General features: G+C 60.0%; 2 protein-coding genes across 3 annotated transcripts; one reads left to right on the top strand and one right to left on the bottom strand.

Moving 5' to 3' along the window:
* Window positions 1-606: 606 nt before the first annotated feature.
* RELA (RELA proto-oncogene, NF-kB subunit) lies at window positions 607-10084 on the top strand. Of its 2 annotated transcripts, XM_029209003.1 has the most exons (11): window positions 607-754; window positions 1338-1364; window positions 1467-1618; window positions 1751-1899; window positions 2787-2878; window positions 3234-3365; window positions 4227-4331; window positions 4552-4764; window positions 7651-7731; window positions 7818-7892; window positions 8661-10084. In XM_029209003.1, exons 1-11 carry the CDS (start codon window positions 748-750, stop codon window positions 9281-9283), a joined length of 1656 nt encoding a protein of 551 aa, XP_029064836.1. In that variant the 5' UTR covers window positions 607-747; the 3' UTR covers window positions 9284-10084. The 2 variants fall into 2 exon arrangements, with proteins under 2 accessions (XP_029064836.1, XP_029064835.1); XM_029209002.1 differs by lacking the exon at window positions 607-754 and having other exon boundaries at window positions 1139-1364; window positions 8661-10081.
* A 3135-nt stretch (window positions 10085-13219) lies between these two features.
* On the bottom strand, window positions 13220-25307 carry SIPA1 (signal-induced proliferation-associated 1). Its single transcript, XM_029207028.1, has 16 exons — window positions 24963-25307; window positions 21826-22594; window positions 21053-21180; window positions 20790-20966; window positions 18483-18657; window positions 17654-17757; window positions 17258-17415; window positions 16563-17172; window positions 15966-16240; window positions 14776-14994; window positions 14568-14679; window positions 14364-14472; window positions 14171-14272; window positions 14029-14083; window positions 13740-13818; window positions 13220-13638 (listed from the first exon to the last, which is right to left on the bottom strand). The coding sequence occupies exons 1-16, from the start codon at window positions 25290-25292 to the stop codon at window positions 13492-13494; spliced, it is 3549 nt and encodes a 1182-aa protein (XP_029062861.1). The 5' UTR covers window positions 25293-25307; the 3' UTR covers window positions 13220-13491.
* Window positions 25308-25660: the final 353 nt, after the last annotated feature.

The following is a 25660-nucleotide window of genomic DNA, read 5'->3' as shown; positions in this document are numbered from 1 at the left end:
GCGCGAGCCTCGGGCCACCCTAGCGTGCAGCAGGCTCCGCGAAGCCCACGATCCAAGCACTGCCAGGTGGAGAGGTCCGGGCATTTCCCCTTCCCCTCCTTGCAGCCAGATTGGGGAGGACGGGAAATTAAAAAGTGCTTCTGCGGCAACAACCACCGAGAAGCACCGAGCAGCACTTTTATCGACTAGGAAACCGCGAGGAGTTCAGCCACCTGGCCTTTGAGGGCAAAGCAGGCCCGAGACCTTCCCTGCGCAAGGCGGGCGGTCGAAGCCCGGCAGCCCTGGCTTTACTCCAGACCCGGCTCGGGGTGACATCACCAAACTCCTCGGATCGGAGGAAGGGGGCCCCGAAATCCCCTAAAAACATTGTGAGTAATCGCCGGCCCCGCCCTCCAGGCGGGGCCCGAACTCGGGGACGAGCCCAGCCGCCCCGCCAGCCCCGGGAGCGGCCCCCAAGCAAGCAGCCTCTCGGTGCCCCGCGCAGCGCGCACTGGCTCCCGGTCCACAACAGCGCCGGCACGCACGGCCTCCCGGGCCTCCGCGTGGCGCTCACTCGCCCCTTACCCTCGCCAGTGGCGGCGGGGGCGGCGGCGGCGGCGGCGACCCAGCGCGCAAGCGCGGTCGGATTCCCGGCAGTGACGCGGCGGCGGGCGCGCGCAGCGCATTTCCGCCTCTGGCGAATGGCTCTGCTGTAGCGCGCGCCGCGGGCCCAGCTGCGACCCCGGCCCCGCCCCCGGGACCCCGGCCATGGACGGTGAGGGCGACCTCTGACCCCGTGGGGTGGCGGCGCTGGGGCCGCCGGGACCGCGGCGGGAGCCCCTGCGTCGTCTTCCGACCCTTCCTACGCCGATGGGCGCTGCGCAGGGAGCGGCCGGCCGGATGGTGGCGCGGGGCGGGGTTGGGTGTTCGGGGGTCTGACTCAGTTTCCCCTCTGGGTGTGGGGTGTGGGGGGAGCGTTGACTCGGTTTCCCCCCGGGGTCCGGGGGGGCAGTTCCGACTTAGTTTCCTCGTTAGGGGGGAATGTATCTGACTCAGTTTCCTCTCGGGATGGGGGGTGAGAGTGCCCTCCCTTGGTTTAACTTATGAAAATAGAAAAGACCCTGACTCAGTTTCCCCTGGTGGAGGGAGGCCCCCAACCCCGGCTTCCCTCAGGAAGCAGGTGCTTCTGGCTCCTTTACCCCTGCCCCTTAGTTTCCCTGCAGGTTCCAGGTGTCAGGCCCCGACTCCGTGTCCCTGGGAAGGGGCCTGGCTCCATCTCCTCGCTGTGGGGAAGCAGACCTTCTCTGGTGAGGACAGGATGTGGGCTTGTGCTGACCCTTGTCTCCTTCTCCTTTCAGACCTCTTCCCCCTCATCTTCCCCGCGGGTAAGTGGGCCATCCTTTCTCAGTGGGTTGGGACGAGCTCCCCAGGGCCAGGGGCAATGGGGTCAGCCATCTGATGGGGGTTGGCCCACGTGTCCCCCACAGAGCCGGCCCAGGCCTCCGGCCCCTACGTGGAGATCATCGAGCAGCCCAAGCAGCGGGGCATGCGCTTTCGCTACAAGTGTGAGGGCCGCTCAGCAGGCAGTATCCCAGGCGAGAGGAGCACAGATACCACCAAGACCCACCCTACCATCAAGGTCAGCACAGCGCCCGGGTGGGGGACATAGAGTCAGTATGGGAGGGACTTGCGTTCAGGCCCACACAGTCTGTGTCTGGGAGATGAGTCTGGAATTTCTGAGCCTCTAGGGTTCTCTCTGTACTTTGGACAGATCAATGGTTACACGGGGCCAGGGACAGTCCGCATTTCCCTGGTGACCAAGGACCCCCCTCACCGGCCTCACCCCCATGAGCTTGTGGGGAAAGACTGCCGGGATGGCTTCTATGAGGCTGAGCTCTGCCCGGACCGCTGCATCCACAGGTGAGCTTGTCATGGGTGGCAGGGGTGGTGGTGAGACGGAAGGCGGAGAGGCGGGGCAGTTGTGTAGCTGTTACAGTGTTACTCCTTTCTGGCGGGAGGGCAGAATTCCTCACTCCTTGCTCTGTCCCCAGCTCTGCAAGCAGATTCCTTTGTCTTGAAATTGTCTGTGTCTCCTCTCTCAAGCGGAGAGGAGCTCCTTGTGAGCTCCATGGAAAAGGAATGGGTCCCTGCTCACCTCTGAACCCCTAACCCCTGTGGCTGGAAAGGCGAGTCGCTCAGTGTCACATCTCTCATAGCGAGAAAGAAAACCACTGAACCACCAGTCTCCCCTGAAGCTTACATACTAGTTGACAGAGGCAGGCCATAAATAAATATACAAATAACTAAACAAGATACTGTTAGGGAGTCACCATTTCAGTGATGAAAATAAAGCAGTAATAGTTTGGAAGAAGAGCCTGAGGTGGGGGAGGCGAAGGAGCCAGTCTCATTCCTTTGGATTGGGAGGTCAGAAGGGCCTCTCGCAGGTAAGACCTAAATGTGGGAAAGCAGAGAAGCACCGAAGGAACACGCCCAGCAGAATGAACGGGTGCAAAAGCCTTTGAAGTGGGAATGAGTTTCATGTGTTTGGAGAAGGGAAAGAATTCCCTGTGGCAGAGGGTAGGGAGCCGGCAGGGACTGCAGCTGGGGCCAGGTGCCAGGGCACAGGGCCTTGTCAGCCAGAGTAGGGAGTGGCTTTCACGGTGGCATATGGTTGGGGACCATTCAAGGGGCTTAAGCACGAAGTGCTCACCTGGCGAGTGGGTGGGGGAGAACGGGCAGAGTGGGCAAGGCAGGAGGGCCCATGCTCTTCTGGAGACAGTGGGACTGATGCCCGGGGGGGGCCTCAGCTTCCAGAACCTGGGGATCCAGTGTGTAAAGAAGCGGGACCTGGAGCAGGCCATCAGTCAGCGCATCCAGACCAACAACAACCCCTTCCAAGGTGAGGGCGGCGGCGGCAAAGGCCTGGGCCTGCCTGGAGCACCTCCAGCCTCTGTCGCCCCCTGAGGCCACCTTCCCCTCATCTGTCCCTCGCTGGCCAAGACCCACAGTACAGATGGAATCTTGCTGTTTACCACTGGGGAAAGAGACCCAGAGAGGGGACATAGGGAACGTGGCATCCAGGGTCACAAGTGGAGTCAGTGATGGGTCTAGAACCTTCTCTTCCTCCTCTTCTAGGGCTCCTACCATTTCACATGCCCTCAAACAGCCCTCCCAACCCAGAGCTCACCCCTGCACACACACACGTCCCGCTCCATCCCCTGCCAGGCTCGCCTGACCATCTCTTTTTCTGGCAGTTCCCGTAGAAGAGCAGCGTGGGGACTACGACCTGAATGCTGTCCGGCTCTGCTTCCAGGTGACAGTGCGGGACCCGGCAGGCAGGCCCCTACGCCTGTCGCCTGCCCTCTCTCATCCCATCTTTGACAACCGTGAGTGGCCAGGGAGCTGCAGGCAGGGAGGAGGGGTGGACCTGTGAGGAGGAAGTGGGGGCGGGCACGGGGGCCTGCAAAAGTTGCTCTGGCTTCGTCCAGTCATCCAGCGGATTCGTCATCTCCTCTGTGCCCAGAACTGTGCTGGCTGGAGAGACGAGGCAAAGAAGACCCAGAGCTGCCCTCGAGGTGCAGCTTCCAGGCTGGCAGGGAGTCAGATGGGAGACAGGCATTTCCAATACGTGATGAGAGGGTGGTATGCCCAGAACTGTACTAATGACTCCAGGAAATGAACTCCCAGAAATGAGATAATGTTAGAGAGTAATAATTCAATGATGAAAGCTCACAGGAAGTTCACAGATGAATTGGGCCGACGTAGATCAACTGCAGTCTTTAATTAAGTAGCCAGCAGGATGAGTGAAAATAAAAGGCCTTTGGAGCCCCGAGGCCCGGAAACCAGGATGAACCGGGGGGTCAGGAGGGAAGGGTTCATTGCCAGGGTGGGTATGAATGGGCCTTGAAGATTACTTGGGTCAGGTGGAGAAAGAGGAGTTGTGATCCCCTTGGTTCACATTGGACTGTGAGCTCCGTGAGGGCAGAGACGTTTAGGTTTTGTGCGTGGTTATATTCTTCAGGCCTAGAACAGAGCAGGGGACAGAGTAGGTGCTAGTAGATAAACAGTTGCTAAATTGGTTGGGGTGAGGAGCCAGTGGGAATGGTCGGACCTTGGCTGCAGAGGTACAGTCAGCAAGCTCTGGACAGCCTTGGCTCTGGGCTGGGCAGGAGCCTTGCATTTCCTGCAGGTCAGCCCAGGAGACCTCCGGTGGTTCAGGGCTTCCGTCCTTATTCCCACACCCTCAGGCGCCCCCAACACTGCCGAGCTCAAGATCTGCCGAGTGAATCGGAACTCTGGGAGCTGCCTTGGGGGGGATGAGATCTTCCTGCTGTGTGACAAGGTGCAGAAAGGTACATACCTGGGAGGAGGGCTGTGCTCTTTGGATCAGCAGGTGAAGGGCAGGGCTGAGCAGACATGGGGTGAGTGTCAGGGAACTGGTGTAGACACTCCCCCAACACCTTGGGGACAGTAGGGCGATGTATGTCCAGAGATAAGTAGCAGCAGTTGTAGGGGGTGGTGGGCTGGGTGAGCTGAGCACGGTGACCCACGAAGCCACCCCATCTCTGGCAGAGGATATCGAGGTGTATTTCACGGGACCAGGCTGGGAGGCCCGAGGCTCCTTTTCACAAGCTGATGTGCACCGGCAAGTGGCCATTGTGTTCCGGACGCCCCCCTACGCGGACCCCAGCCTGCAGGCCCCCGTGCGCGTCTCCATGCAGCTGCGGCGGCCTTCCGATCGGGAGCTCAGCGAACCCATGGAATTCCAGTACTTGCCAGACACAGGTACCCAGCTGGGGAGGGTAGCAGCAGGGCTGTTGGGCTCCAGCCAATGGGAGTGAGGCCAGGCCTGGATGTGGCAGCTGTAGGTGAGGGTCAGAAGCTGGAGTCGGGCGGGGATTTACACAGTAATCAGATTATCTTTCTTGCCTCATTTAATAGTAACGATACCCAAGACTTACTGAGCTCTTATTATAGGCATGGCCCTATTCCAGGCATATCAGCGAATTACCTGATTTTATTCTCTAATGAACCTTTTGAGGTGGGAGTAAGCATCTAACCTGCCTGAGGTCACATACTCAGTGAGTCGGCAGACCCAGACCTCATTTGAACCCAAGCCATCTGGCTCCAGGGTCCTGTTGCCACACCGGATCTCTCTTATCACTACCACACAGCCATGGTTTGGTCAAGGCTTTCGGGTATCTGATCAAATAGGAATAGCCGGAGTGATCCTTTATTCAAAGTCCGTCATCCAGCCTGAGAGTGTTTCCTGCCCTGGGAACTGTCTAATAGAGTCTAGAAAACAACCCCCAAAACGGCCATCAGTTCATTCCACACATAATCACTGAGTGTCCACTTGGTGCCAGGGCCTGTGCCAGGTAATCTGAATACAAAAATGAATAAGACATGTGCCCTGCTCTTTGGAAGCTCAGGCACATGAGGAGGACACACGTGCAAAACAGAGCCTTAAGTTACAGAGTAACGTGCGAAATGGAGGTGTGTGCAAAATACCGTGGGAGCTGGAGCCGGCTGCGTGGAGGAGTTGCCATTTGAGTTGGAGAAAGACCCAGAAGTGCATTTTCTAGGCAGGTGGCGCAGCATCTGGAAGGGCATGGGTGTTGGAGGGTGCCCGGCACAGCACGTCTGGGGACAGCTTCGAGGTGGGAGCTGATGTGGGCGGTGAGCAGGCCCCGGCAGGAGGGCTGGTTTTCTTTGTTTGTTTTGTTTTGTTTTTGGCTGTGCCACGTGGCATGTGGGATCTTAGTTCCCGACCAGGGATCAAACCCTCGCCCCCTGCAGTGGAGGTGCAGAGTCTTAACCACTGGATTGCCAGGGAAGCCCCAGAAGGGCCTTGAAGGTTAGACTCTAGGCATTCATCCACGGTTGCATCCTAAGGCAGTGGGGAGCCACCAAAGGTTTCTGAGCAGAGAAGTGACATGAGCAGATCTGGAAGCTCGCTTTGGCAGCAGCGTGCAGAGGATCTGAGATGGGGAGACTCGGGGTGGGGAGGCCATTTTGGAAGATGTTTTGGTCATCCTGGGAGAGGAGGTGCCATATGAACCTTGCAGAGGGAGTGCAAAGCGAGATGATCTCACCTACTGCTGGCCTCCTCGGGGACTCTCAGCCCCACGGGCCCTTTGCGTACAACACACAGCAAGCCCCGTCCCCCTCAGGACCAGTGTTCTAGCTGTTGCCTCTGCTTGGAATGCTCAGCCCCCAGATCTTCACGCGATGGGCTCACACCAGTGCTTCCCTGGACACCTTTAAACTAGATTCCTTGATCTTCTGGTGGTGTTACATCACCCTGTGCCTCTCCCTCAGAGCTCCTATCACTTGTATGTGGTTGTGTCTTCGCCCCTCTGTCATCAGGATGTCAACTTTGGGAGCAGGAACCTTGTCTGCTTACTCAGGGCCATATCCCAGTGGCTCAAACGGAGGCTGGCACGCCGTAGGTGCTTGGTAAATATGTGTCTAGGGGCTGAATGGTAGGGAGTGAGAAAGAGGAAGATGCTGAGGATGTGTCCAAGGTTTGGGGACAGGGCAGAGAGGTAGGGAGGGAACACGGAAGGAGAAAGAACCAGAACCAGGTGTTTGAGGTGAGATGGTGAGGTTGGCTTTGGACTGTTGGCGTCGAGTCCTTTGGGGTTATCCAAGTGCAGCAGTAGTTAGAAAGTTCTGAAAGCTCCAGACTGAACTCTGAAACCATCAGAGAGAAGATTAAGAGTCTGTTGAAGTCTTAAGCTGGTCTGTCATGCCTGGGCTGCCCCAGAGAGCAGAGGGCACAGTGCCAGGCCTGATCAAGGCTGGAGGGTAACAGGGATGTCAGCTGTGCCCCTGACTTGGGAGTACCTGTGTGGCCTTCAGAGGGCAGATTGAGCTAACAGAGGTCTTCTCACAAAGCCATGGCATTCTTAAAATTGTTTTGTTTTGTTTTGGCGGCATTGGGTCTTCGTTGCTGCGCGCGGGCTTTCTCTAGTTGCAGCGAGCAGGGGCTACTCTTTTTTTTTGCTTTTTTTTTTGCGGTACGCAGGCCTCTCACTGTTGTGGTCTCTCCCGTTGCGGAGCACAGGCTCCAGACGTGCAGCCTCAGTGGCCATGGCTCATGGGCCCAGCCGCTCCACGGCATGTGGGATCTTCCTGTGTGGGATCTTCCCGGACCAGGGCACGAACCCGCATCCCCTGCATCAGCAGGCGGACTCAACCACTGCGCCACCAGGGAAGCCCGGGGCTACTCTTCATTGCGGTGCGCAGGCTTCTCACTGTGGTGGCTTCTCTTGTTGCGGAGCACAGGCTCTAGGCAGCACGCTGGCTTCAGTAGTTGTGGCACATGGGTTCAGTAGTTGTGGCTTACGGGCTCTAGAGCGCAGGCTCAGTAGTTGTGGGGCACGCACTTAGTTGCTCCGCAGCACGTGGGATCTTCCCGGACCTGGGATCAAACCCGTGTCCCCTGCATTGGCAGGCGGGTTCTTAACCACTGCGCCTCCAGGGAAGTCCCCATTCTTATAATTGTTGAGTGTCACAGAGTCACACAGCTCTTCTCATTGGCTGAGAAGGTTTGGAGAAAGGGTCTTCGGGAAGTTTGTCCCGTCACCTACCTCCCAAGGGTCCTTTGAGAGCTTTGGGGGTCCAGCTGGGGAGAGTAAGACCCGCTTTTCTCCATTACTTTCCCAGATGATCGTCACCGGATTGAGGAGAAACGCAAAAGGACATATGAGACCTTTAAGAGCATCATGAAAAAGAGCCCTTTCAATGGTAAGAGGGGCAGTGGGAGAATTAGAGAGAAGGCGGGGGAAGGGGGACCTTGGGCGCCATGAACTGACCCAGGCTTCGCCTCACAGGACCCACCGACCACCGGCCTCCGACCCGGCGCATCGCTGTGCCTTCCCGCAGCTCAACTTCCGTCCCCAAGCCACGTAAGGATTTCCTTAAGGTTGCCCCACCAGAACTATAGGCTCAAATCTGTTCAGTGCGTGGTTTAGACCCATTCTGGGAGGGAGATGAGCAGTCAGTCTCAGCAGCAGACGTCTGAAGGCTGCTCTCTGTTGGGCTCCTGTTTCTCAGGGCCTGAGGCCTAGTTGCCTGTGTCACAGCCATCAGGGAAGCAGTGAAGATGCAGATTCCTGGGCCCCTAACAGACCTGTGGAATCAGAGGCTCTGGAGGTGTGGCCCAGGAACCAGCAACCTCTTGGGGATGAGAACCCCTATGCCAGTTAAACCCCAGGAGACCTTGAGATACAGAAGTTTCAAAAATGCACAGTCTCTGCCCTCAGCTCTCCATTGAAGTGGGGCAACAAAAAAAATCACCTCTGAAGTAGCAAAACGTGGCTCAAAGAAGAATGACGACCCCCTGCTTACTGGGTGTTGCTTGGGCCCAGGCCCACTTAGTGCTTGGTCTTTCAGCTGTATGATGAGGTTTCGCCAGCTCTGAAAGCGTCTCTTCCTCTGAAAGGCTGTGAGAGTTTTGTGGGCTAGGGTAGACAGGGAACGCTCCAAGGAGTTGAGGCTAGAACTGGACCTTACAGGCGAGGTCAGATTCGATTAGGAGGAGGGTGCTAGGGTGCTGGCCATGACCGCACAGAGAAGGACTGATCCTAAGCAGTCTTGACAGCAGCTGGGGTCCAGAGGCTGGGGTGGGCCTCTGAGGCTTTCTGTGACCCCTGCCTCTCTGTTTCTCTTTCCAGCTCCCCAGCCCTATCCCTTTACACCATCTCTCAGCACCATCAACTTTGAGGAGTTCTCCCCCATGGTCTTTCCTTCTGGGCAGATCCCAAGCCAGACCTCGGCCTTGGCACCGGCCCCTGCCCTAGTCCTGGCCCAGGCCCCAGCCCCTGCCCCAGCCATGGCATCAGCCCTGGCCCAGGCCCCAGCCCCTGGCCCAGTCCTAGCCCCAGGCCTTGCTCAGGCTGTGACCCCACCTGCCCCCAAGACTAACCCAGCTGGGGAAGGGACGCTGACAGAGGCTCTGCTGCAGCTGCAGTTTGATGCTGATGAAGACCTGGGGGCCCTGCTCGGCAGTAGCACAGATCCAGCCGTGTTCACGGACCTGGCATCCGTCGACAACTCTGAGTTCCAGCAGCTGCTGAACCAGGGTGTGCCCCTGGCCCCCCATACAGCTGAGCCCATGCTGATGGAGTACCCTGAGGCTATAACTCGTCTGGTGACAGGGTCCCAGAGGCCCCCTGACCCAGCTCCCACTCCCCTGGGAGCCTCTGGCCTCACCAACGGCCTCCTCTCAGGGGATGAAGACTTCTCCTCCATTGCGGACATGGACTTCTCAGCCCTTCTGAGTCAGATCAGCTCCTAAAGGGCAGGGACCTGCCCTGCCCTGCCCGGAGCACTGGGTTGCAAGCCCTCCCAAAGCAAGCACTTACGGATTCTGGGGGGGGGGGGGGGGGGGTTGTCCAGCTGCCCCCTACTTCTTTGGGTGATGTCTTTCTGGGGAGGGGGGTGCATTTTATTCTTCCATTGGCAGTAGCTATCTCTCTCTTTTTGGAGGTGCTTAAGCAGAAGCATTAACTTCTCTGGAAAGGGGAGAGCTGGGAAAACAAACTCTTCCTTCCCTTATCCTGATATTCAGCTCCAGTCTCTATAGGGAATTCTGGGGTCCCTCAACCCCACCCTCCAGCTTCTAGTACTCTCCTAGAGAGAGGGACAGGCTGGAGCTATGGCCTTTGAGGCCACAAAGCCTTATTACCAAGTGTCTGCCTCAAATCGTGGGTTCACTTACATCTTGAGCCAAAATAATGCCCCTGTTACCAGCCCCTGTGTGGTGCTGGCATTCTTTGTGCCTAACCACCAGCATTTGAGGGGCTGGCCTTCCTACCCTGCACAGGGCTCTGCCAGCTCTTTCCTTGCTGGGCTGTGGTTGAAGGGAACTGGTGGGATAGCACTGGCCTTCTCCAGGATCCAAGGAGGTTCTCTCTGAGACTGCTCTGTTCCCCCTTTTCTCAAGTGCCTTAGTAGTAGGGCAAGTTGTTTGGAGGGTCAGGGGGAGAGCAGGCTGACTGCTCTCCAGTCAAAAGGCTCAGTTTTTAGTGAAGAATCAAAGCGTTTATAGACTATTGCTTTTTCTACTCTGAACTAATAAATTCATTGCCAAGCTGGCCAGAGATTTGCCTTCTTTCAGCAAACAGCACACTCTTTGCTGGTCATTTCAGGCTGGACGTTGGTGATACAGAGTTGGAAGAATACGTTGCCATCCGGGAGCCTGCAGTCCGAGGATGCCTGTGGAAACCCCTGGATACCAGCCGGTGGATGAGAGCAGTCAGCCAGGGGGTGGGAGTGGGTGGAGGTCCCAGCCTAGTGAGAGCCCGGTAGGGCCCAGCAGCTGTGGGGATGGAGCATTTTCAGGAAGGGTTTCACAGAGGCCACGCTAGCTTCAGGTCTTACATCAACAGAGGAGGGTGGATTTCGCAGAGGGACTAGCCAGCGTTTGTAGGTGAGCGGGGTAAGAGAGACGACGTTGAAAGTTTCGATGGGGTCAGTCTGTGAAAGATCAAGAACGCGGGGCTAGGAGGTTTGGATTTCATCCCTTAAATGGATGAGGGAGTGTTTGCATGTGTTGGGGAAGGGGAGGTGCCAGGTAAAGGTCTATGCTTTGACACCCTGCCCTGGGAGCACCGAGGAAATCTTAAATCCGAAGCCGCCGTTCCACCACCGCGCGCGCCCAGGAGTCCTCAACAAAAACAAATCGACTTCCAGAGGGACTAGAACTGGACGTACTTCCGGCTTGGCCCGACGCACGCGCAGTAAAGCTGGGTCGCCAGAGGCCGTGGCCCGCTAGGGCCCGCCGTCGCTAGTGCGCATGCGCAAGGATAGCAGTCTACAATAGGGGTGCCGGCTAATGCGCTTCAGGAAAACCCATCCTGAGGCCGGTGGCGTCGCAGGGTTTTGCGGGAGGGTGAAGGCAGGAGCAACCGGGTTTCAGTGGGACGTGCTGCAAATCTACCGAGTCCCCTGGGAACACAGTAGGCCCAGGGTGCAGACTCCGATGGACGGTGTCTACGAGGAAAGATGCCAGCTGGCGGCGGAATGTTGACGAACCGGAAAGCATCGAGCGAATCGTGCTTCGCTCCAGGCTCTTGGTCGGGGGGCAGGGTCTGAAGCAGGTGGACCACTCTGGGACCAGGCCAAGCTGTACTTAAGCGCGAGGGGCGGAACCCGAGCATGGTGGCCAGGTCAGGACCCCGGCGAACCTGCCGGGGGGGTGGGGGGTGGGGTGGGCGGTGCTTGGGGAGGTGGGGCTTGATGGAGCAACGGCGCTGTAAATGGGGCGAGGGCGAGCGCCAGGAGGGACCTAGCAGGGTGAGAAGGCTAACCAGAGGAAACTGATGGCAGAGCTGCCCGCAGTGTGGCCAACCTGAGACCCAGAGGGGAATGAGCGAGCCCAGGTCCTCCAGCCCAGGCTGTGCCTCGCTCTTGGCTTTCCCAGTGTCCTGAAGTGACATCCCGTGACCCCCAGAAGCCCTCTCACGGTCCTTCCCACACTCCCTGAGTGACCTCATCATGCTCATGGCTCACCAGTCCCAAATCCTTGTCTCCAGCCCAGACTTCTCTCTCCAGTGCGCCAGCACACTGGACATCTCACACTGACATCCCTCAGGCCTCTCAAACTCTCCGTGTTCCAGCCAGCCCCAGGCTGCCCTTCCCCCTCCCCATCTCAGCCATGGCCTTACCATCCTTCAGGGGCTCCAGCCAGAAACCTGGCCACCACCGTGGATTCTGCATCTTCTCCCCTAGCAACTCGAGTCCACCTCCTCACTGGGTCCTGGCAAATGTGCCCAGTTCTCCCCATCTCCACTGCTGTCACCTAGTTTCAACCACCACCTCTTCCACTGGGCCTGCTACTACAGCCTCCTCCCTGGCCTGGCCTTCCCTGTAGCCGAAGGGCTCTGACACCCAAATCACATCACCCTCCCTTTGAACATCTATCACACCAGAGCCTTCCACCCTGCACTGTGAGGGCTCCTCACTACAGTCCACCAGGTGAAAGCTGGGACACGGTGCTGGGAACTGCTAGTCCAGGAGCTCTAGTGCACCCATTCACAGCCCTTTCTGATTCAGCTCCAGCCTCCTTGACCCTGGGTCCCTACGTAGGCTGACTCCAGTCCAACAGGCCCCCCAGACTGGTTCTACCCAGGATCCCTTTGCCTTCTCTACCTGGTGAACAGGACACTGAGCCTTGATTTTATTTTTACATTTTGGCCACACCTTGCGGCACATGGGATCTTAGTTCCCTGACCAGGGATCGAATGTCCCCACATTGAACCTTTAAAACTCAGCCCCAGGACTTCACTGGTGGTCCAGTGGTTTAAAACTCCATGTTCCCAATGCAGGGGGCCCGGGTTCGATCCCTGGTCAGGGAACGAGATCCTGCATGCCGCAACTAAAGATCCCACACACCACAATGAAGATCCCGCGTGCCTCAACTAAGACCCAAGGCAGACAAATACATAAAAAACAAAAGAGCCCTCACATTACCTCCTCCATGAAGCTTGAGCCCCTGAAGCTCTGTTTCTCAGAGCCAAGCTCATCCTGCCAAAGCCTGAGTTTATGGACCCCAGGGCCTGAGTCTCAGCAGGGCTGAACTAGGCATGTGATGCTGGGCAAGTCAGTGCCCTGTCTGGGCCTCAGATCCAGAAAACAGTTTAGACACGATTCAAGTTTGGACCTGCTGATGCCACTCACAGGAAAGGGCCCAGCCTGCTGAGGAACAAGGGGTCATGGGCTGGTGAGGAGAGAAGTGGATCAAGGGCTGATTTCCTCTGGGACATGGAAACATCTCTCAGGCAACTAAGGCAGAGAAGCTACTACCTCTGGAATTGGGGCCTGCCAGATCTGGCCAGGTGACTGAGGGAGTGCCAGGCTTGGGGGCTCAGTGTCTACAGAGAGGAGAACGGGGCCTGCACTGGGGACAGGGCCTTTAAAGAGGGCATGGGCAGGTGCCCCTTGGCCCCTAAGCGCCTTTCCTCTCCTGCCCAGAGGGGCTCTGCCTCTGATCTCAGCCCCGCAGGTCTGGTTCTAGGGCAGGGGCCTGGCTCCAACGATTAAGCAGAATAGGTACAGGGTGTGGCCACCTGCTTCCCAACAGACCAAACCAATGTTTGTGGGACAGAAGCCAAGGGTGGCCTAGCCTCAGAGAACCCCTCAGTTTGTGCCAACCCAACCCTGAGCCACTGTCCCGGGAGCTTGGCCGGGGCCTGAGGGGGCAAAGCCCCTTCCCCCATCACGTCATGAACACCTGTGTGGACACAAATAACGGTGGCTTCTTTATTCCCTGAAGTCCCCTTTTCTCCACAGAATATTTACAAACGGGGATGGGGTAGAGGAGCAACTTCGCCACCAAAATGCCACCAAATAATGGGCCGGGGAGCGGGGGCAGTGCTAAGATGCGCCTCGCGCAGGGATAGTCCCTGAGGAGGGCCCAGGGCCTGGTATGGCCCAGGTGCCCCGAGCGAGCGACCGGGCAGTTCCAGCAGGTCCGCAGCCAGGCTGAGGCTGGACCCGACAGCTTCAGGCCAGGTCGCTGGTGGGGGAGCCCAGCTGCTTGGAGGCCAGGAGCAGGCGGGTGGCCGCGCTCTCGGACTCGGCCTGCAGCCGCCGGTTGTTGTGTCGCAGGCTCCGCACCTCCTCCTCCAGGGCCGCCCTGTCTGCCTTCTCCTGGGGGGAGGTGGAGCGAGGCGGGAGTCAGCGTGGCCAGCCCCTGGCCCCTCTCCTGGGGCAGCCCTGTGACTCCCCATGACCCGCAGCCACCGTGTCACCTTCTGCAGGTCATCCTGCAGCTTCCTGAGCATAGACTCCAGGTGAGAGACCTTCTCAGACAGGCTCCCGGGTTCTGGCCTGAGAACATGGGATTCAGAACTCAGTGAGACCAGGGCAGGGGACGGCACCATGGGCTGGTTCCCAGACCCACCTGCCTGAGAGGGGCCCAACCCCTGTCTTCTGACTTGGGTGTACATTACAGCAGAGCCCTGGGACAGAGCTTCACTCCAATGGGTGGGCACGAACACTGGGCATGGGGTGAAGGGGTAGATCGGATGTGAGGCTTACTCAGCGTCAGATTTTGGAGTTCCCTTGGCATCTCTGCTCTCTGGGATGGGTGGCCCTGTGGGGACAGAGGGACCGTCTGGGCAGGGAGGTAAAGGGAGAAAGCCCCACCCTGGCTCCGCCCGCAGCGCCCTGGTGGCCTCACCCTCCCGGGAGAGCGACTCCAGGATGGTGTTGCAGGTGGAGGCGATCTCTGAGATGGACTGCCACTCATCTTCCAGGGTCTCGCTGCCCGCCTCTGACATGACTGTGGGCACCGGAGCTGGGCTCAGCTAGGGAAGCGCAGGCCAGGCCTCCTCCTGCCCCGCTCCTAGACCCCCACCTTGCTCCAGACTCACTTTTGCTGATGGAGTTCCTCAGAGACAAGGTTCGTGGCAAGAAGGAGGCCCTCAGTTCCGGGGCTGGGTCACCCCTGTCCTCACAGCCACTGGGGCTGCCTGGCCCGTCCTGGGGGGCAGAAGTGGGTATAGATGCAGTGATGCCCACCATCACCACGGTGCCCACCCCTGCTCGTTGGGCTCCAGAGCGTTGCTTCTGCTCACCTGGGTGGGGGGTGTCTCCCTGCCAGCACCGGGTGCTGCCGGCTTGGCTGTGGTGGCAAGGAGGAGGTCCGGGGTGGTGTTGGGCAGGATTGGGGCCTCGTCGGACAGGGAGCTGGGGAGAGCAGGGACGGCTCAGCACTGCAAGCTGCCCCCACCCGTGGACCCTGCTTGCAGAGGCCAGAGGAGAGGGAAGGCTGAGAGGGCGCACCTGCAGGGTGATGGAGGGTTCTGGCTGTGCAGGAACTCGGTTCTCTCCTCGGCCAGGCCCCCGGGCCCTGGAGGACCACTGCCATCGTTCAGGCACACTTGCAACAGCTGCTTCGTGGTGGCCAGTAGGGCCACTGCTGGGGCCTCATCCTGCACTGGCTCGGGAGCCCCCCGCCGGCTGGGCTCCTGCAGAGACAGCATGTACAGCTCCGAAAAGCTCCTGTGGGGAGGAAGGAGTAGGTCAGGCAGGAACACCAGCATCACCAGCCCCACTCCCAGCTGTGCCCGAGGCTCGCTTCCAGGAGGAGGAGAGCTCTCCAAACTCTCTGACAACACTGAAAAATATTTGCTTGGCTACTGGCCATTTGTCCAGACCTCAGTTCAAATCGCAGTGCTGCCCTTGTGAATCCTAAGCAAATCACACTGAATGTCAGTTTCTCCATCTGTGAAATGGGGATAATAGTACTGATCTCCTAGTTTGCCGTGAGGATTTAAATAACGTGGGAAAACCACTTAGCATAGAGATCCAAAAAGTACTGCCTGGGGGCAAATCCAGCCTCTGCCTTTGTCTTCTTTTTTAGCAGATGTGCCTGTTTTTGTACTACTGAAAGCTAAGGTTGGCTTTTACAGTCTTAAACAGTTGAAAGAAATAAAAAGACTATTTTATGACATGTGAAAGTCACATAAACTTCACGTTGCAGGGTCCATAACTAGTTTTCATGGCACGAGGCCATACTCATCATTTAAATGTCACCTCTGGATGCTCTTGTGCTACCGTGACGGAGCCGAGTGGCTGCATCAGAGACCAGATAGCCAGATAGCCCAGAAAACCTGAAATATTTACTCTCTGGCTCTTTACATAAAAAGTCCGCATATCCCTGGTTTAATGCAGTAAGTAACCAATAGTGTGTATTGGGTGTCTGTGAGAAATACAACAGGGGCTGCTCTTGGATCTTTTGGGCGGTGAAGACGCGAACTTAATAGTCTTCATTCTACCCATAAGGATAGTGCAGTTCAGAGAGATTAAGAAACGCGGGTTAAAAAAAAAAAAAAAAAAAGAGACGCGGGTTTCTCTCAAGAAGGAAAGGCCTCCCCGCGAGGTTCCTGTCGCTAATGGCCACACGGGAGGCACGGGCTAGGCGGTGGCCAGCTGCCCGGTCCTCCCACCTCCCTGCGTCCCAACGTCCTGACCTGCGGGGCCGGCCGCTCTCGTCGGGGGTCAGGACGGTGACGCAGACCTTGGGCGCCGAGCGCAGCAGCTGGGCAGCGGCCTCGGGGCCGAGACTGGGCAGCGTCTGACCGCACACGCGCAGCAGGCGCGCCCCGGGCCGCAGCCCCGTCGTCTCCGCGAACGTGAAGCGCTCCACGTGCGTGACGAAGCCCTCGGCATCCACCTCGAAGCCCAGGCGGCCTTGGCCGTCGCGGGGCAGCGCCAGCTCGCGGGTCTCGCAGCCGCGGCTCACCAGCTGGGGCGGGGCGGGGCGGGGCGGGGAGTGAGCCGGGGGGTGGGCTAACGGAGAAGGGGCCGCCCCAGCGCCAGCCCCGGGGACCGTCCCAGGTCACATGGGCCCTTCCACACGCCCAAGGAGGGTATTAGCCACCCACCCCGCAAAAGAGGGCCTGGGGACGCCCAGTTCCATCCCTGCGAGGCTCCCGGTGTGCCCCACCACCCCGACCTCCCCTTTCGCAGGAGAGGCGGCGGGAACGAGGGGTTCCAAAGCAGGCTCCTTCCCCGCTGCGCGCGCACGCGCAGGGACCTTGCACCCCAACCTTACTCCCGCGCCTCACCTGCAGGCGCGTCACGACCTCGCCAACAGCTTGGCCGGGGGGCCCGTCGAACCGCAGCATGATCGCCTCCCCGCGGCCGTGGTACAGGTCGAGCTGCTGCTCGGAGAAGGTCCAGGCCAGCACGTCGCGACAGGCGCAGTTGAAGACTACACGGCCGTCGCGCGGCGCCACCAGTACCAGCGCCTCGGCCGAGATGCCCAGCAGGCATGGCACCTCTGCGCCGTCAGGGCCGCCCTCCTCGGCTCCGGTCGCGCCCCGCGCCCCGGGCGCCGCGCGTACGCCCCACACCAGCGCCCCTGCCGCCTGCAGCTCAGCGCCCGGGCCCCGGGGGGACGCCCGCCGCCTCCCGCCCAGGGAAGGCAGGCCGAAACGGGAAGCCGAGTCCAGCGACGTGGTGGTCACCTCGTTGGTGGCCAGGTCCTGCAGATACTGCTGGCGCGTACGCGTGGCCATGGCGTGGAACTGGCGTGCGTGGCCCGCCGCCTGCTCGCCATTGAGCGCCTTGGCCAACAGGAGGGCCCGGAAGTCGGCGTTGGCCGCAAAGGGACCTCCGCCAGGGGGCAGAGCTGGCCCAAAGGCCGGGGTGTCCTGGGTGCGGCTCACAGCCACCCTATGGGGAAGGAGGCGGTAGTCAGGGGCAAAGGGAGGGCCCAGGAAGACCTACCCTTGGCAGAACTGGAACTCCGGGCGCCCACCTGTAGGAGGTGTGCGGAGTGCAGGGCGCGTGGGCCCGCACGACTAGGAATACGTGCTGGAAGTGCGAGCGTATGGTGGTGGGGCAGAAGGGCTTGCTGCCGGGTTCCTGGAACACTATGGTCACAATGTTGTTGCCAATGTGGCGCTTCCGCAGGAGCTGGGGGTTAGAAGGTGGGGGATGTGAGTGAGACCTAAGAGCCTGGGCACCAGTGGCTCCCCCCACCTGCCCCTGGTGAAGGCCTGGGGTGTTTGTCTTTGGGGAGGTACACTAGCCTTGAGAGTAGTTAGGGGTCAGCAGAGTTCAGACCAAGGTTCAAACACTGCCACCCACAAAGCACCCCTCCATGGTCCCCAGAAGCCCATAGCCAGCCCCCATCCCCAGGGCCCCCTCACACCTGCTGCTGGTTATTGGGGGTGTAAGGCAGCATCGTGGACACGTGGAACATGATCTCATGGTCCTGGTACGTGGTGTAGAGAGAGTGCGTGCCCGTGGAATCCGCTGTGGCCAGTTAATTGGGGACACCGAGGGAGAGCAAGGGAAATCTGGACGGCTTGAACCTGCCATCCTGCTTGCAGTCTGGAGCCTCTGTACCCCCAGCCAGCAGGTGGACAACCCCTTTCCGCCACCAGCCAAGGTCCAGGCCATGAGGTCCAAGGGCCTCAGCCTTGGCTGCTCCCCTTCCCCTCCCCCCACAGAATCCAGCCTCCAGCCTGGGACTGGGACGGGGGGATGCTGAGATAGAATGAAGACAGAAATGAGAAATGGCCTGCTAACAGGGAGTCGGGGGCGGATGTCCCAGGAGAAGACAGATGTTGGCCCAGGCACCAGCATGTGTGGAGCAGCTGAGAGAGTGGAAGGCAGGCAGGAGGTGCTGGATAAAAACACCTTCCAGGGACCCTGGGACCTTTCCAACCAGGGAGGCAGGGTCTGGGCTGGTGGAATATGTGTGTTTGATGGCGAGGGTGGTGCCTACAAACCCCCTTGACCCAGCTTAGGCAGTAGGGCACCGGGGCCTTGGGGGATAGTCCCAGCCCCTCCTCCCAGCCATGGCTTGGCCTTTGCAGCCCCAGACCCACGTTCTCAGCCTACCCAAAGAACTCTCCACCCCCGGCCCCAGACCCAGGACAAGATGGGACAGAAAAGTGAGCAGGCAGCTGGTTTTCACCAAGGCAGCCTGCCCCTCAGCATGGGTCTGCCCCCACCCTGGGCCCCCTGGGCCTCACTTTTGGTGTCCAGCTGGGCCCTGTAGCTCTCAAAGCCTTTGAGCCGCACCACATCGCCCAGCAGGGTGAGGAACTGCATGAAGGAGGGTCCTGCGTCCTGGTTGTTGTACATCTCCTCCTCCGAGCCCTGGCCCGCCCGGCAGTACAGGATGCCCACCTTGCGCTGGAAGCTCAGCTGCGGGGGAGGGCACAGGCAGAAGGCACAGGCCTCAGTCGCCCAGCAGCACCCCTGGGCCTTGGGGAATGGACCTGGACACTGGCCTGGGGGCAGAACTGCCTCCGTGTGTGGCCTGAGCCCTGCCCTCTCTAAGCCACTTCTGTGTCCTCGCTTATCAAGCGGGTTCTGTCTCTCCTGCTCCCAGCGCTCAGGAGGGCAGAGGAGACCAAGGTGAGAAGGAACCGGGAGGGGGCTGGTTGTCATATGACCATAGAGAACGTGATTCACGGAAAGGACCCTGCACAGAGTGCGCTCGATCCCAATTAATGGCCACATTGTCATCCTCCTTATCTCAAGGCCAGCCTGTCCTCCCCTCCCTCAAATGCCAGGCACCCTGAGCCCAGCCTCTGGAGGCCTGGAGCCCTGCACCACCTCTGCTTACTCTCTGCCCCCGGCTCCTGTGGCTCCTTTGCATCTGGGGTTAACTGTGCACAGCTCAGGGCGCTCTGACACCACGCAAACAAGCCCAGGGCCCCTCCAGCTCTGGCCTCCCGTCTTCCTGCTAAGCGCGTCTACACCCAGAGTCCCCACTTTCATTTCGTCCCTCCTCACACTACAGCCCCACTTCCACCCCAGCTCCTAAACCCCAAGCCCCTCTTACGGCCACGGGCACGGCCTCATCCTGGCACCCTCTCACCTTAGTTGGCACTTGGGACAACTGGAACTTCACTCTGCCTGAGACCCCAGGGACCTCACCCTCTCATGTCTGGGCCTCTTCCCCACCCACGCTCTTCACCTTCAGTGGCCACAGCAGCCATCTCCATGGAATGATACCCCCAACTCTGCCTCCAGCCCAGACCCCTCTCCCGAGCTCCAGCTGCCCAGATGTCCTTCCAGCCCCTGGCACCTCACCTCCTCACTATGACTCCCCCCCCACACCAATCGTCCTCCAGGGTCCCTGCCTCCATAAACTACCGCTCCCAGCGGCCGAGAAGCAGGGCAATCTCACAACACCCCCACCGTTCCAGTCGGCCACGAAGGCTATCCACTCTGTCCCTGGACTGTCACCTCCTCTTCACCTCTGCCATCGTCACCACCACGTCTGGCTGGGATCACTGCGACAGACTTCAGCCTGGCCTCCAGTCTAGCCCCCACACTGCAGCCAGAGGGCTGCTCAACCTCTCAGATCTTCCACAGCTCCACGGTGCCCTCAGGACCAAAGGCCAGCCTTTCCCACCCCTTCCCCCCAAGTCCTACTCCAGTCATGCTGAACTGCCCACAGGACCCTGACGTGACAGTTTTTAGTCTCTAAGCTTCACCCAAGTTGTTCCTTCTGTCCAGAAAATGCCTGCTCTTCCTGGTTTGGGCTCTTGCATTTCCTCCATGATGCTGAACCAAGGAAGGGCTGTCAGCCCTACCTTGGTGCCCCATAGAGCTCTCAACATTGCCCTGTCCCTGTTATCCCGCTCCATCATTATCCATGATTCTCTGCAGTCTCTCTCCCACACCTGTCTGTGAGCTACTCAAGGACAGCATCTGGTCTAGACAGGTCTCCAGCATCCAGTCTGGGGCGTGGTACCGAGGTATGAGGAAATGTTTGTTGAATGACTAACAGACTGAATGACAGAGGAGGAGAATCGGGGCCAATAGGCAGCTTTCAGCACAGGGTAGGGAAGGACCTTCAGCGGGCTTGAGTGGTCCCACAGTGGAATGGGCAGCCCCAGGAAGGAGTGAGCACCCCAGACTGGCAGGAGACCAAGCAGGGCGTTGCAGGGAAAACTGACAGGGAAGGAGAGGGACTTGCAGGAAGAGGGGGTGGCAGTCAGATCAGCGCTCCTCAGCTGAAATGCACATAGGAATTACCTTGGGATCTTCTTAAAGTGTGGTCTCTGAGATTCAGTAGGTCTGGGGTGGAGCCCGAGAATCTGCATTTCTAACAAGCTCCCAGATGATACGGACGTTGCTGGTCTACAGACCTTACTTTGAGAGGCAAGGCTCCAGATGACCTCTGATGCCCTCCTTTTGAAAAGGCAGCTCTCCTGGGGTCCCCGTCCAGCCCAGGATCAGGGTCAAGGCTAGGTGGCTAGGAGCTGGGCAGGCTGGGTTCAGACCAGGTCTAGCCGTAGGGCAGGGCTGTCCCACCCACTTACCACTTGCTCGTCCAGCGTAAGCAGCGTGCGGGGCACCTTCGGTGAAGCTGAGCCCAGGCGCAGGCAGGTCGGGCTCAGCCGCGATGCCACGTGCTCTAGAAGCTTCCTTGGGGACAGGCCTCTCGGGGGCCCTGGCGGCAGCGCGTCCTCCGAGATGGTGCCGCGGAGGGTCCGGAGCTAAGGAGGGGATATAGGGGCGCTCAGGATATGTGCAGGCCGTTCAGAAGGCAATCTACGGTCTAATTCCCATGACCTCGGCCTACCTGCGTGGTCCGCACGATGATGCGGTAGCTGTGCAGAGTGCCCCCTCCGCTGCTCTCCTTCTCCTCCCGCCGCAGGCTCACTGCCACCGGGCCCAGCACCTCATCCAGTCCGAAGAAGTTCTGGTGTTCTGGGGGAAGCAGGCGGTGGATGACCAGATCCGCCCCCTGAGCAGTCCCACCCTCGCTCGACCACGTCCACCAAAGTCCCCGCTCCAGGTCCCACCACAACACTAGTTCAGATCCTAGATTAAGTCCAGTCCCCTCGTCAGCCCTGCCCACGTTCTACCAACCCAGATCCTGACTCCTGTCGGCACCTATACACTTGGCCCTAGGCCTCACCCCTTCTGCAGCCTCACCGATGATATATCTTGCCCCAGACCCAGGGGGGCCATGCCTGCCTGCTCCAAAACCTAGATCCTGCATGGCCTCGCCCACCATGCCCATATTCTTCCCCAGGATGTCTGGGGCCCTCCCTTGTGGGCACTGATGAGAACAAGGTTCCCGGGTGCAGGGGTTCAGTTTTCACCTCACAGAAATGTCCATAGGAAATCTCTCCCCAGCCGGGAGAAGCAAAAGGATGAACCAGATGGGGGCAGTGGAGCATGCCTGGCTGGGTGGAGGCTGGGCTTGGTCTTAGGGAGGTGGTTAAAGCTGGGCAGCCTCGGCCCAGAGACAGAGCCTGACCCTTCACGTGGCCAGGGACTTGACAGGGAAAGGACAGCTCACCACAGGTGACAGGGACCTTGGCCCCTCCCCAGCGGCCCTCCCCTCACCTTTGCCGTAGAAGTACTTGCGGTAGTAGCCAGCGCCCAGGTCTGCATGCTCCAGGTTGTAGGCCGAGGTTCGGTTCTGTGGCTCCTCCAGGACGGACACGGCCGCGTTGGGCAGTGAGGGGGGCACAGGTGGAGACACCAGTCCACCCAGTCCCAGCTCGCCCTCACCCCCGAGCTCACTCACGAAGCCAGGCGCCTCAAGCAGCAGGTCGGAGCGGGCAGTCTGGTCCTGAGACGAGGCGGGGGTCCCAGAGCCCGCCTCTGCGTGGCCCCCCGTCCCCCGGGGCCTCGGAGCCCAGTCAAAGAGCAGGCTCTGCACGTCATAGTGGGCAAACCAGCGGGGCTCGGGCACGGGCGGGAACTCGGGCTCCGGCTCCTCGACCGGCAGCCCCAGCAGCGCCAGCGGGTCGGAGAAGAAGCGGGCGGGGGACGCGGCAGGGCGGCTGGTCTCCTCGTGGCTGTGGGCGCGGGCGCGAGGGCTGGCCGGTGTCGGGGGCCGGGCCTCGCCCGCATCGCTGCCGCTGCGCAGGAGCGGGCTGCGGGCTGGCCTGGGCTCGAAGGTGTGTGGCGTCAGCGGGGGCCGTGCCGGCTGGCGCAGCTTGCGGGCGAAGAGGTCATCGGTGGGCTCAGGGGCTGGGCCCCGCCGAGGACTCCCCACGCCGCCGGCCCACATGGGCGTGCCTCGGACCTGGGGACTTGGCTCTCCGGGTGCCGGGCCGCATTGGCAGGCACGGGTGGTTGGTGCCCAGCCGGCAGGCCGGTTCCTGCCCTGAGGGAGGAGGGGTCTGCTCAGAGGAGCCTGGGGAGAAAACAGGAACCCGGGCCCCCAGCCTGGTCCACCATGCGGGTTGACTTCCGGCCCCCTCCACGACCATCAAAGCCGCTTCCGCTTTCCTGGCCACTTCCTCGTCTGCCTGGGGCTGAAGTTTCCAGCCCCCTCCTCCAGCTTAGTGCTGGGCAGGGCTGTCGGGGCCTTGGCCCTGAGGGTCTTGGAGCCTGGGCGGCCCTGGGACTGCCAGGGCTCCCCAGTCCCCACTCACACACCTTGGCTTTGGTCTGGGCCCAGAGTGACAGTCCCCACCAAGACCTGGCCCAACCGGACAGATGGTTTGTCTCCACTCCGACGGAAAACCCATGGGGCTACTGGTGTCTGGGTCCTGTCCACTTGACAAAGGGAGGACGTCCTGTCCCCAGAGACCTTCCTCCCTGCTCCTCCCACTTCCTCCAGGATCCCAGAGGAGCTGAGCACCCAGAGGCTGGGTCTCAATGCCCTGGCCCTCACGGCCTCAGTACCTCAAGGACACAGGGGTTCCCAGGGAGAACTGGCGGGGCAGCAGGAACAGCAAGAGCATGTCCTTCAGCACGGGAAGTGGCCCCAACTCTGGGCCCAGCCCCCTGCCCGGCCCCACATCCTGAGGAAGGTGCTGGGATCACATTAGCTCAGTCATGGGACCTAAGTCAACCTAACCTGAAGGACAGGCCTGGGCTCACCCTCTTGCAGGCCTCTGTAGCCATACCTGGGGGTACGGGAGGGAGTCATGCTGACCAGGCCCCTTTGCTGGAACTGGGACCCATGGGGACTTTGCTGGAACTGGGACCCATGGGGACTTCTGCCTACCTGGCCTCACTGATGCTGAGAGGAGAATCTGAACCCCATATGACAAACAAACCGAGGTCCAGATAAGGGGATGCTCTTGACTGAAGCAGTTCCATATCAGCTAGGATTTGAACCTGGGCCTGCCAATCTCCAGGGCCTAAACAGTGCTGTACCTCCCCACTCCTAACACTGTGTGAGTAGGTGTGGGGCAGGTGGGGGGTTGGGCTAAGGCTCGAGGTCTCACAGGATGTTAAGAGTGAGACACCCAAGGCCCCAGGGACCTGCTTAAGTGCGAAAAATGTGTCGAGACCAGGGGCAGGTGCAAAGGGTGGTATGAGAACGTGAGGGGGAGTCACCCTCAGGTGAACCCAGGATGGAGTGGGTGGCTGGGACAGGGATGTGTGTGACCCACTAGGGGTGCAGGCACCTGCTGGTGAGTCTTTGTGCATCATCCAGTGACACTGTGTAGGGCTGGGCTAGGAGGGGATGGAGGCAGAGAGGCTCTGCACCCCTCAGCTAAAGCTCCAGGACCAAATAAGGCTCAGAGTGCCTCCTCCCTTGGTTTCTCCTAGGACAAGTTCGTGACACTGACCCTGAGTCTCTGTTCTCTCATCTCTAAAATGGGGTTAACCATCCCTGTCCCCTCCCAACACTGCTGGAAGACCGAAAGGAAGGTGAAGCCAGCGAAGCTGGCCTTGTGTTAAGTGTGTGGTGTCAGATGCAGGCCCTGGCTCCATGTGCCAAGCTCCAGGGCCTCGGCTGTGGTGTGTGTGAAGTGTGTGTGATGGGGGTGACAGGGGACATGAGGGAAGGGGTCTGCGCAGACCCCTGCTCCGTGTGGGTTGAGCTCTGTGTATCTGTGCGTGCACAGCCCATGGGCTGCCTCTTGCTCTGGCCCAGTGCCGGGCTCTGGCCTGCCTTGGGGGATGTTCTTGGGCTCTGCCCCCCACCCGGCAGCTTCACACAGGGTCCATTGAGGCCGGGACATTCCTCACGGCCTGTGTCACTGGGGAGGAGGGGGCCGGCCCGCTCCCACAGATCCGGAAGGCCTGGCTGCCCCAGGAGGAGGCGCTGGACGCTTCCCAGCACATCTGGAGGTCATGACCCCGTTTCTGCTGCCAGGGGGCGCGACAGATGTTTCCTCCCAGGCCAGGCCCGGGACCAGGGGGCGGTGTGCAAAGGCTGGGTTGGAGGCCGCCCAGGGAGAAGGGGAGACCCAGAATAAGGGGAGCACACAGCCGACAGGCAGAAGGGCAGTCGCCAGTGCTGCTGAGAGGAGTCGGGAGGCACCGCATCCGCTCACCCGCACACCGGGCGGGCCAGGCCGTCCCGCAAAGGAGGTAGGGGTCAGCACCGGCCAGAGGCAGGGGACTGGACGTGCTGACTTGAGATTGAAGCCCAACGGGAGGTTGGGAGCGTGCAGACGGCGAACGCGGCGAGGACCCCTCCCACCCACACACCACCCGGGCCCACGCCAGGCCACTTTCTTCCCTGTTCCGCCCGACCGCGGTGCCTCCGCTGCCCCCTCTCCCGCCGGTACCTCTGCTGCCTCCTCCCGCGATGGGGTCCAGCTGCCTGCTCTCCCGCTACAGCTCTGGGCGCCGGCTCCGCCTGGGGGCGGGGCCATGCCGGGGGCGGAACTGCAGCGGAGGGGGCGTGGCCGGCCCGGGAGTCTCCGTCGGCGGGAAGCGCAGCGGGCGGGGACTGGAAGCCTGGCGGCGGGCAGTCTGAACGGCTGCCCCACGACAGGCCCGGCCCAGCCCAGTAAACTGTCGGGCCTCCAGTCCTTGGCTGAGAAACAGGAACAAATGTACCTGCCTTCCAAACCAACTGGGAGGGCTAGACCGGGACAACTAGTGTTCAGCTCCATCCCGGAACAGAGCAAGTGCTCAGGAAGTGCCGCTATTTACAAGCACTCTGCTCGTAAGCACTGGGCCCTGCCCTACACACGCTCTCGTGTATTCTTAAAACACCTTAGACAGGTATCTCTTACTTATAACTGGAGAAACTGAGGTTCAGAGAAAGGCTTTGGCCAAGGTCAAGGCTAACAATTGTAGGAACCTGCCACTGGAGCTAGAAGTCTTTGAACACTTGGGTGTGAGAAACGGAACAACTGCAAACCTCAGATCAAGGCTAGAAAAGGCAACAGGCTTGTGAGGAAGAGGATCCAGTCCTACTTGAACCCCACCCTGGTCTAACCTTGATCTTCATCATAGCCCATTCCCCTCTCTGTGCTCA

The sequence above is a fragment of the Monodon monoceros genome, unplaced genomic scaffold (assembly GCF_005190385.1).
Source record: "Monodon monoceros isolate NGI ecotype Baffin Bay Population unplaced genomic scaffold, NGI_Narwhal_1 Super_Scaffold_7, whole genome shotgun sequence".
Lineage (NCBI taxonomy): Eukaryota > Metazoa > Chordata > Mammalia > Artiodactyla > Monodontidae > Monodon > Monodon monoceros.
This window is presented reverse-complemented; position numbering and strand designations above follow the sequence as displayed.